This window comes from Vombatus ursinus, unplaced genomic scaffold, assembly GCF_900497805.2.
Source record: "Vombatus ursinus unplaced genomic scaffold, bare-nosed wombat genome assembly UNPS02014814.1, whole genome shotgun sequence".
Classification (NCBI taxonomy): domain Eukaryota; kingdom Metazoa; phylum Chordata; class Mammalia; order Diprotodontia; family Vombatidae; genus Vombatus; species Vombatus ursinus.
Genome location: NW_020954592.1, coordinates 10,324,175 through 10,336,371, shown reverse-complemented (window position 1 = coordinate 10,336,371; position 12,197 = coordinate 10,324,175). Strand labels below are relative to the sequence as shown.

Sequence of the window (12,197 nt, the reverse complement as noted above, 5' to 3'; positions counted from 1 at the left end):
TTTTTGGGGGACAGAACTACCCCCAGGTAGATGCTAGGCTCTTTTCCTCAAGTTAGTGGCATTCCACTGCCCCACATCCCTGTGTGTCTTGCCTCTATTACCTTTGTTCCTCTCTTCTCTGCTAAACTCTCTAATAGCACAGAGTACTACTGCTTATTGTTGTTATACGACTCCTTGTTATCACAGCCTAATCAAATTTCTGCCATTTGGATCTCTGCAGTACTGGGAGAAGGGAGAAGAGAGAAGGTTGGGGTTAGGGTGTAGAGTTAAGTTCTGTTGGAAGAGAGTGGGCCATCTTGTGCAGTCCTGCTGTTGGGAACATGGTAGGAAAAAGGGGGTGCTGAGTGTGTCAGGGGTAAGGGATTATTGGCTTTCTCTGGTGTTAGTTCATTGAGTTTTTACCTTGTTTGGGTTCTTGATGTCCTAGACCATGAAGACAGCTGAAATTGTTTTATCATTCATACATAATTCCTATTTTGGAGAAATTCTAGAGGTTATAAGGAGCAGAGAAAATATCTAGTCCTTCATCTTGTTGTTCACATGACCCAGAAGTCCAGACCTTTAATTTTGTTTCTGTAAAGAACCTCCAGTGAAGAATTTCTAATAGTCAACAGGTCAATAACTATTTACTAAACACTATGTGTCAGGCTCAGTACTAAACTCTGGGGATACAAAAAAGGGTAAAAACTCCACCCCTTCCCTCAAAGAGCTCACCTTCTAATGTAGAATTCATTTATCCATAGCAGATTGGCATCTTCTCTGCAATTTATACTCTTAGAGATTTGCCTGTGGCTCTATGAGTTTTAAGTGACTTAACTAGTGCTCTGAGAGTTTTAAGTGATTCGCATAGGGTCACACAAGACACATCTGAGGAAGGATATGAAGTTAGGTCTTGCTGAATCCAGGGCCATTTCTCTATTTTGTATACTGTACTGCCTGTCCAAATGCTAACAGTATTTACTTCAAAATCAAGTCCTTAGATCATGGGATTATATGGAAGGGACTTTAGTTATTATTTTGCCTAACCCATCATTTTACGGGTGAGGAAAAATCTCAGAAAAGTTAAATAACTTTGCCAACATGACATTAGTAACAAGTGGTAGAAATGGAATTCGAATCTAGGTCCTATGATTACAAATTCAATGCTCCTTTCACAAATGGAACTACATTTTCCTGTGTGACATTAATTGCTAAGTGAAACAGAGATGTTGGCTTCTCATCTGTTTATTGAAACAGGCCAGCTTGTTTTCTGAGAGAGACTTAGGCAGGGCAGACATCAGTGAGCCTGCCTCTTAGAGCAATTAGACATGTAAGGTTGGTTCACTAGCTTTCCACAATAACAGCAGCATCTGCCATGTCGCAGTCACATTACTAAAATCTGGTAAGATTAGACCCAAGAGAAAATAGGAAAGTAAACATCAAATAATGCAAAGGCTGGACACTATTAATGAAAACAAGCAGTTTCTTTGTTTGTTGGAAGCATCCTTTATTGGAATGAGATTAAATAGAGTATTTGGAAGCTTCTAATGTGAATTTTACAGTGTTCTTGCCTTTTAGAAACAGAGAGAATAAACTGTCATAGGTGTACACATTTGTTCTTTCTAGTCCCTTTTTCTGAAGAACAATAACCATAATTTCACATATACAATCTCATATGAGCCTTGCAACTTTATGAAGTTAAGTACTTTCTATATTACTATTCCCTTTTTATAGATGAGAAAACGGAGGTTCTGAATTTTGCTAAATGTAACATCTTTGATAAGTGTCTGAGGAAGTGTTTGAATCCTGACTCTGCATACTCAGAATCTAAACATTCTACTATCTCATGCTTTGGCATTAGACAACATTTATCAGTTAATAACAATTTACATTTGTAAATTTATCAAACATTTATCAAATAATAAATGTTAGATGATAGGTAAGATGATGTATTTGTATGTGTATGTATGTGTATAATAGCTGATATATAATACATATCACATTTACAAATATTTAACATAATGATCTCATTTGAACCTTACCACACCCCTGTAAATTATATGCTAATTTACCCATTTCACATAGAAGGAAAAGAGGCTGAAAGATGTTCAATGACTTGTCCGGGGTTATACAATCAGTAAATATTTGAGGCAGAATTTGGCCCCATGACTTTCTGACTTTCCATCTAATACTCTAGTTTCTGTGTTCCTGTATATGATATGGTAGGCACTCAAATATTTATTGACTCACTGATTGAAGCTGTGTGGGGGTAACAGTATATTTTTGCAACTTTTCTACTGGGAATCTTATTTATCTCCATTTTGTACCTAAAGTGGAGCACAATGAAGTCACATAGGGAAAAGACTGAATTAACACAATTCTAGTCACTTTCCTTCCTCAGCATTGTAAAAATAGCAAAGATTTTCCTTCTATATTTGATGATAACTATAGAGTCTCCTGAGTGACTGAGCCCACGTCTCTCAGCCAAATATCTTTAGTCCACATGAAACAGATGGTTATACTAGGCAATAGAAACCAAAATAAGTTTGCTGGTTGAATTTTTTGGTAGATAGAAGAAAGCATGGAGCGGCAAGAAAGATAAGTGTAGAATATGGTGTTGATGTGAATTGTTCCCTACATAAGCCATATTTGGAGCTGTGTTCAAGTACTAGACATAGTATAATGATGACACAATCAAAGTTTACTCTTCCCTTGAAGTTCCTCCCCCAAAAATTGTGATAAGGATGATAAAATGCAACTTTGAAAGGGACCAATGGATTCTATGCAGTAGCATGCCTACCTTGAATGAGCTATACTGGTATTTTCTCAGTAGTGTTCGTTTTTAGAATAAACTGTAGAGTGGGCACCTTTGTATTCTGTCCTCCCAAATAGTCTCTCCTATCAAGTTGTCAGGGAAAATTATTCATAGGAGCATCATTTTATTTGGTTTTAATTTTGTATTTCAGAATCCTGGGCTGATCGATCTCTACTTCATGAAGCTGCATCTCAAGGGCGTCTCCTTGCTCTCAAAACTTTAATTGCACAAGTAAGTAATCGGAGGATCGTCTCAAAAGCATTTTTGGTGCTTATATTGAAATGGATCCTTGCCATTCATGATCTTTGGTAATGTCACATAGATCAACATTTCCCAAATTATATTCTGAGGTTCCCAGGTGTTCTAAACTATATGAAGAGTCTGTGAAAGAGACGTATGCCAGTGACTGATACTTTCCCCTCTAAGTATTAAATATGAAATTATGTATTTACAAAGCACATATTACATATGGTAAGCTTAAAAATAAAAATAGACATAATGTCCTCTATTTCCTAACATAATTTCCCTGACCTTTCTCCTCTTTATCCCATGGATATTTTAATACATTTAGACTAATGACTCATTATTAAAGAAAGGCCTACTATGTGCCAGATACTGTATTAGGTGCTGGGAATAAAAACAAAAGTGGGGCTATTTCTGACCTCAAGGAACTAATGTTCTAACTGGCAAGACTACGTGAACATAAGTATATTTAAAACACTCATAAATATACATGTGAAGGAGATACAGGCTAGCCATGGCAGTGAGGTTGGGGGAGACCTGGAGAGGCTTCATGTAAAAGGTGATGATTAAGCTGAGTCCTGAGGGCAATCTGGGATGTTAAGAGGCAGAGGTGAGCAGAGAGAGCATTCTAGGCATGGAATATACCCAGTGCAAAGGCACAGAAATGGGGAGTGGAGTGTTGGGTGTGAAAAATGAAAAGAAATTTAATTGGAACCTAGAGTGCATGGAAAGAAGTAATGTGTAATAAGACTGGAAAGATAGGTTGGGATTAGTTTGTGAAAAGCTTTAAATGTCAAGAGAGGAACTTATATTTAATCCTAGAGATAACAGGTAGCCACTAGAGTTTATTCAGTAGGGAGATGATATGATCAGATCTGTGCTTAGGGAAAATCACTTCATCAGCTATGATAGATAGATAGGATAAATCAGAGTGCAAAAAAATCTTGAAGTAGCAAGACAAATTAGGTGGTATTGCTATAATCCAGATGAGGCATCATGAGAGCCTGAACTGTGGTGGTGGTCATGTGAAGGGGACAGATGGGGGAGATCAGAAGATAGAAATAACAAGATTTTCTATTTGATTGGCTATATAGAGTGCATGAGAATGAGATAGAAATAACACAATTTTGTACTTGATTGGCTATATAGAGCGCATGAGAATGAGTAATAGAGAATGACACCATGATTGAGAACATGTATCACTAGTGATGGTGGTACCCTCAACAGAAATAGGGGATTTTGAAAGAGGAGTGGGAAGAATGTTATGAGTTTTGTTTTGAAAATATTGAATTTGGGATATCTCTGGGAATTTCAGTTAAAAGTCAAATAAAATGTTGGTGATGTAGGAGAGATTCTGGGGCTAAATATATAAATCTTGGGAGTCGTTGGCCCCAATTGAATCCATGAGAACTAATTAGGTAACCAATGAGAGAAGGTAGAGAAAAAAAAGAGTGAAGGCCAAGGAAAGAGCCTTGATCTATGGTTAGGCAAATGATATGGATGGTGATTTAGCAAAGCAGACCTAGAAGGAACAGTCAGATGGATAGGAGAAATAAGACAACAGCATCACCAGAGAGGAAGAGTATCCAGAAAGAAAGGGTGTCACTGTCAAAAGCTGCTGAGAGGTCAAGGATGAAGACTGAGAAAAGACTGTTAGGTTTGTTAGTTAAGGTTTGTCATTGGTAACTTTGGAGAGAGAATTTTAGTTGAGGTTGGAAGCCATACTATAGAGCATTTGGAAGAGAAGGAGAGGAGGAAAAAGAGGAAACAAGTATAGTCAGCTTTTTCAAGGAGTTTGGCTGAGAAAAGGAGGAAACATATAGAGCTATAGCTATTGGGAATGTTAGGATCCAGTAAGGTTTTTTAAGAATAAGAGAGACTCTCATGTTTGTAGGCAGCAGAGAAGGACCAGTAGATAGAAGGGTTATTGAAGATTACAAAGAGAGAATGGATTATAGTGAGAATAATCTTCTGGAGAAAACCATGATAACCTTAGTCATTATATTTAAAGACCAAAACCTGTGAATAGATTAGATTGGAAAATACTATTTTAGATAATTTCTTCTCCTATATTCTTCTCCTTTCTTCTCTCCTACTAATATCAAAATACTTTATCATCTTCTGCTTTTCTCTCTTTTTCTGCCTCCCTTCCTTCTTACCTTCCTTCATTACCTACTTACCTATATTTTTTGTATTTTCTGAACTGAGCTAAGCACATGTGAACATGTATGTACATATGTTTATATGCTAAATACATGTGTGCATGTATGTGCATGTGTAGGGGTGGTGGACCATACAAATATGGTCCCTCCCCTCCATAAGTTTATAATTTAGTTGTGTTGATTAGATATGTATGCTTATGAATGTTTTTTATCTCCAGATTAGAATACGGTCAATGCATGAATGCTCTTCTCAGATCGCCCTGTGTTCCTGCCACTTTTTTTCTGGTTATTTGACTTTCTCATTTCTTGGACTTTTGAGGTCATCCTTTACCATGCTTTTCTCTTTTCCTCCATTGCTATTTTCACATTCCACTCTATCTACGAAATTTTTTTCTAGCAAATAATGATGGAGAGGCCTTAGGCATCCACTAACCATTCACTTTACTCTCCCTGTTCTTCAGGACTTTCCTACCTTGGATGTCTGCCCTTCTACAGTGGCAATGGAAAGAAGATACTTTGATCCAAGAATTTACATTTATTCCTAGTAACCAGAGGAAAGACTTCAGCATCTAAATAGCAGAGTCAGACATCTGGCCATTTGCTCATATAGCCTAGCAGCACTGTTGTAATAGAATGTCCTAGTTAAGAAAAAGATTAATTAATATATTCATTAATATAGTAATAATTTCTTGTGTTTAATATTAATATAATTTTAAAATATATTAATAGTAAATGTTAAGGAAAAATTAAGCCAGTAATGATATGGGACCTTTAGAGAAGCAGCAACTACATCATTATTACTACTGAATACTCACTGAGGGTTTACAACGTGCTAAACACGGTACAGTGTATGTGCATAACAAAATCTTTGCTTTAGATGGGATTTTTCAGACCTTCTTTCATCCTACCTTTTCAATATGCTCTGCTAACTAAGAAGAAAGAAGTGAATTTATTTCAACAAATACTTATTGAGCACCTACTATGTGCAAGGCATAGTGGGTGATACAAAGAAAAATAAATAAGATGTGTAGAATATGGACTTCTTAAAGGCAGGTACTGTTGCCTGTAACATTAATAAATGCCTATTGAATTGAAATGGATTTAAGAAATGAAAAACCTTAGAATAATGTCTGGCAGATAGTAGGTGCTTAATAAATTTTCATTGACTTGACTCAACTACCTGTCTTACAGAAGTAGTGTAGTATATAATAAATCTTTACAGTGTAGTAAATAATACATCTTTCTAGTAGGGTTAGAATGAAGGTTGGTTTAGCATGGAATGTTGAGCAGAAGGTTAAAACTTCCTTAAAACTTCCTTGGGTAAGCTCCAAGTTTCCTCTAGAACATGATGGTATTTAAAATTAGGGAACTTTTCACCCCTGAATGTTTTCAGTTCCCATCATATATAGCAAGATGGAGTACTACATTTAAACAAAACAACCCTTATCTCATTAATTCCTCCTTGACATTCATAGTACATTAAAATTAAGCCTAGAGGCAGGTAGGTGGGAGAGTGGATAGACTGCCAGGCCTGGAGTCTTCCTGAGTTCAAATCTGCCCTCAAACACTTATTAGCTGTGTGACCCTGGGCAAATCACTTAGCCCTATTTACCTCAGTTTCCTTATCTGTAAAATGAGGTGGAGAGGGAAAAAGCAAATCACTCTTGTATCTTTGCTAAGAAAACCCCAAATGGGGTCAGGAAGAGTTGGACACAACTGAAAGACTCAACAACAAAAATTAAACATGTTACTTTGCCAAAATTAAGACCTTTCAAGAGCCTTACTTGTAATTCAACATTTACTGTGGAGTGTTACATTTTACTTACTACTTAAAAGCTCAAGAACTGCAACCCAAGGCTGAGCTGTTATACAAAGACAGTTGACATTTACGTAATCCTTACTCTTTGCCAAAGGTTTAATAAATATATGAATAATTGTAGCCAGAAGAAATTGTGCTTGATTTAGAATTTAAATGTGTATTGAAGAGATGATTCATTACATATACCCTTTTATTATTCCAGATCTGTCTTGTCTCACTAGTGATGGCATCATTTTAATCAATAAAACAAACAGCAAATATTTATGAAATATTTACTATGTGCCAAGTACTGTGCTAAACACTATGTACTAAATTTTTGAGATTTATGTTGCTTTCATTTCTTCTTCTTGCATGTGAACTGTTTTGTCCTTGAAAGGGAATTACCAATAAAGAATATTTTCAATAAAGCCTTCATTAAATACATATTTTTAAAAATGATTCTCTCCTCCTTTATTGTACTTGCTTATCCTTCACTATTTTGATGAATAACCTAGGGAGACTGCTGAAAGTCAAATTCAGTTTATCTACAACATTGTTTCCTTTGTCCCAAATCTCCCCTCTTTTTCCTTTCTGTTTTCTTCCTTACAAAATCAGAATAAGATCAGATTGGTAACATTATCAACAGCTTCTATCATTAATTTTTGGTCTATTTAATATTTAGAAGCCACAGTGTTTTGAAAGATTTGTGAGATCACAAATATTTGTAATTGAAAGATACTAGATTAGTCTCTTGATTTTATAGATGAAGAAACTAAGGCTTGTAAAGCCTGTGTTTTGCCTTGCATCACACAATGAATCCTGGAATTTTTGTGTGACATGATACAAAATACAACCTTTCTGGGCCTTGGTTTTTTAATCTATACATTGAGGAGTTTTGACTAGGTGGAGTCTTAAGGTTTCTTCCAGTTACAAAGTTCTATGATTCCAAGACTCCAAGAATTTTCACCCACTCCAAGATTTTCTGTGACGCACTGCTGCCATCTTGTGAGCAAATTGGTTTTTAAGCAAGTCATATCTAAGAAAAGGAAAAAAATTATTTTTCTAAATTACATAAAATGATTAATTTGAAACTTTATGTGATTTGTACCTATAGATGAATATGTATATGCATATATATGTCTATATAAACCTTTTCTTTATTCTGTATATATATATATATATGTATATATACATATATTTATGTACTTGCTGTTTCCCTTATTAGGATATAAACTCATGGTGATCAGGGATTGTTTCATTCTTTGTACCTGTCCTAGCACAGAACCTGTTAAATACTAGTTGATTGATTGGTTGATTAACAGAGGATTTGGGAGGTGGGTAGGTCAACAAATAAATCAACAAATTAAGCAAATGGTTGGGGAATTAAGGCACAGACAAAAGCATGGGACAATAAGATAAGGCCCTAAATACTAGGGTAAAAAGAGGTAATTTGGAACAGGGAAATAGGACAGGAGCCCAAGGTTAGAGTGGGACCAGCACTAGGACAGGCCTGAAGTAGAGCTTCTTGCCTAAGGTCCCCCATATTCCTCCTTGGTTCCATTTCATTCCTTTCCTTTCTATTCAATTCAACAAGAGTTTATGCAGCAACTAATATATGCCAAGCACTATACTAGTACTAGGAATACAAAGACAAAAACTGAACCATTCTACCATTTCTATCCTACTGAAGAGCATACAGATAAGTAAAATCAAAATATATAGAAATTAATTTAAAAAGGAAGAGGAACTAGCACCAGGATCAGGGTCTCCTTTGAGTCTAGGCTAGGGTTGAATGGACAGGTTGGCAACGTGACCCCAGATGCTAATGTTTTGGGGATCTAGTGGCAGCTAATCATGTAATCATTATGTATTGTACCACCTCTATAAAAGCAGTAAAAACCAGACTTAAAAAAAAAACTTTCACACCCTAGTTATATGGATGAGTACAGTGCAATCACTGAAGAGTTCAAAAATTATACTGTCATTTGAAAACTGATGATTAATATTTAATATTGAAGCATTTGTCCATTTCCAAATGGTGGTTACAGTTTTTAAGTTTTAGGGCCCTGGAAGAATCTAATGCAATTGTCTCTATGAGAGAGCTGTGAAGCTAATGAATTATTTATTCTCTTTACTTGATGTTTTCTAATCTCAGCCTTTTCCAGACCCTGACCTCCTTTAGATGTTTAAATTTATTTCTTCTGTCAGACTTATTCTCAGGAGCCAGGTAGACTAGGGTATTTCTTCTTTATTACATGTGTGGAGTCATACTTGAAAAATAAGTCAGATAATTTAAAAAGAGCCTTGCCCCATTAGGTAGTTGTAGGTTGGAATGGAGATTGGAATTTAGGGCTCTGGGCAACTATTTTTGTTCTTTGAGCACCTGTTAATTCTAGGAGCTCCACATCTTCCCTGTCTAACCATAGCTCTGCTCCCCTCTGTCTCACCCTACTCCAATCTCTCCTACCCCTCTCTTAAGCATCCCTCCTCCTTTCCCACTTAATATCAATAGATCTTGTTCATTTCTTGAATACGTAAAACTGAGGGGGGAAAATATTGTCATTACTCTCCCAAACATAGTAGTCATTCCTCTTTTTTTTTTTTTCCCAATTTAGGGAATCAATGTGAACCTCGTGACAATAAACCGCGTCTCCTCACTTCACGAAGCCTGTCTTGGGGGCCACGTTGCATGTGCAAAAGTCTTACTGGAGCATGGTGCCCACGTGAGTAATGATATATACTAACTTTGGCTACTGTGCATTTCATTAAGACCTTTGTTCAGAAACTCGCCCTTGACCATGGCATTTCGTCATGGCAGGGCACAAAATGTGACTAGGACCCAGAGTATAAAGTGTGTTCTGAAGTCACTTTACAAAGGTAAATTCAGTTGTAGTAGAGAGACAGTGACTCCAGGACAATGAGAAATGATCATTGAGAAGTATGCTGCCCGGGGAGTGGAAGAGAGAGCAGGATAAGACTGGGCAGGGGCAGCTCACCGTGACCACCATGAGGGAGAAGGGAAAAAGGAAGCACCTCCTTTATTAGTATCCTATTTTAACAAATTGTTCTTGCTGACAAGGCGCTGAGTTCAGTTTTTACAATGCTGAAGAATGCAAGTGTTTTTAGTATCCTCTGATTCTCATGCCCTGGGAAAAACTGCTTATCCCTCTCTAGGTATGGCTCTTCCTTTTGATATCTGCTCTTAACCCAAAGCATTCTATTACACTAATCTCTGCTATTGGCTTCCTCACCAGAATGTCCGTGGAATCTTAGTGATCTTCTCCATCAATCACTGAAATTCTAAAACTGTTCTTATTCAGCCAGTATTGCACCTCACCAACAGAAGGTACTAGAAGAGAGTAGAGATTCCATTACTATGACTCTCATTTATTCCTTTTTTGATGATGATCATTTTTGGGGGCAAGGCAGGGAGGCCAAATAGTACATCAAAAAGAACTCTTGATTTGGAGTCAGTTTCATATTATCTTTGTGATTTTAGACAAGTCACTTTACCTCGAGTAAATTGAGCCTCAATTTCCTCAGCTGTAAAAGGATGCAGTTGGACCAGATGATCACTCAGTTTTCTTCTAGCTCTAAATCCTATGTGAAATTTTAGGAAATAATGCAAACTGGGGAGGGGTTTCTTAGCAGGATAAGACAGTTGATCTCAGAGACAATATTTGGGATCATAGAGAAACATATTATTTTTTGGTTTCTTCAACCCTCATTAAACCATGTTATCTTTAGTCATACCTGGCAGGTACAATATGGGTTGAGAATGGAAAGAATTAGAGCATTTGGGGGGAAGAGGGGAAGGCGTGTTAAATTATAGGAGTTGGGGGAATGATGTTTAAGGTCCTGGGAGTTGCTAGGGCAATCATAAGTCTATTTTTATTTTTCAATAGTTATTTATTTGTTTTAACACTCATTTTTTTAAAAAATTTTGAGTTCTGAATTTTGTCCCTTGCTTCCACTCTTCCCCACCCATTGTGAAGGCATGAAATGGGTTATCAATTATATGTGTGAAATTATGCAAAATATATTTCTGTATTAACCATGTTGCAAAAATAAAAGCAAGAAAAATAAAGTGAAAAAATTATGCTTCAATCAGCATTTAGATCCCATCAGTTCCTTCTCTAGAGGTAGAAAGCATTTTTTCATCAAAAGTCCTCCCAGTACATTCCTTTCTTAACCCTAAATTTCATATTTTTAAATATTATCCCTTAATATTCAACTCACACCTCTGCCCTCTGTCTTATATAATTCTATAATGCTCCTTCTAATTACCCTAATAATGAGAAAGGTCTTATGAGTTATAAATATCATCTTCCCATGTAGGAATGAATATAAAGTTTAACCTTATTAAGTCTCTTATGATTTCCCTCTCTATGCTTCTCTGTTTTTTTTTGTTTGTTTGTTTTTGTTTTTGTTTTTTTTTGTTTTCGTTTTTTTTTTAGGCAATTGGGGTTAAATGACTTGCCCAGCGTCACACAGCTAGTAAGTGTCAAGTGTTTGGTCTGAGGCTGGATTTGAACTCAGGTCCTCCTGACTTCAGGGCTGGTGCTCCATCAACTACGCCATCTAGCTGCCCCTCCATGCTTCTCTTGAGTCTTGTATTTGAAAGCTAAATTTTCTATTCAGCTCTGGTCTTTTCATCAAGAAAGCTTGAAAGTCCTCTTCTCATTGAATGACCATTTTCCCCCCAGTGTTGCTTGGTAGGTGATTGTAATCCTGGCTCCTTTGCCCTCTGAAATATCATATTCCAAGCCCTCCAATCCTTTAACGTAGAAGCTGCTAAATCATGTGTTATCCTGACTGTGGCTCCACAATATTTGAATTGTTTCTTTCTGGCTGCTTGCAATATTTTCACCTTTACCTGGGAACTCTGGAATTTGGCTATAATATTCCTGGCAGTTTTTATTTTGGGATCTCTTTCAGGAGGTGATCGATGGAGTCTTTCAATTTCTATTTTAACCACTGCTTCTAGGATGTCAGGGTGAGCTTTTAGACCTCCTTTTACATCTGGCCAATTCTGCTTTTTAGGGTATTCTTTTCCTCATTGGCTTTTTGGGCCTCTTTGACCATTTGGCCTAGTCTGTTGTTTTAAGGTGTTATTTTCTTCAGTATTTTTTTTTCTTGGTGTCTCCTTTACCAAACTGTTGACTTGTTTTTCATGATTTTCTTGCATCGCTCTCATTTA

At 36.5% G+C, this 12,197-nt stretch overlaps 1 protein-coding gene across 2 annotated transcripts in view; it reads left to right on the top strand.

The window, feature by feature from the left end:
* The window catches only part of ASB11 (ankyrin repeat and SOCS box containing 11), a 44,305-nt gene that overhangs the window by 14,707 nt on the left and 17,401 nt on the right, over nucleotides 1–12,197 (top strand). Inside the window, exons 2-3 of one of the 2 annotated variants that reach the window (XM_027835424.1) lie at nucleotides 2,946–3,025; nucleotides 9,613–9,720. In XM_027835424.1, the coding sequence (XP_027691225.1) occupies nucleotides 2,946–3,025; nucleotides 9,613–9,720 (188 nt within the window). Of the gene's footprint in view, nucleotides 1–2,945; nucleotides 3,030–9,612; nucleotides 9,721–12,197 lie in introns of both variants that reach the window. The other variant, XM_027835425.1, reaches the window with a different exon arrangement.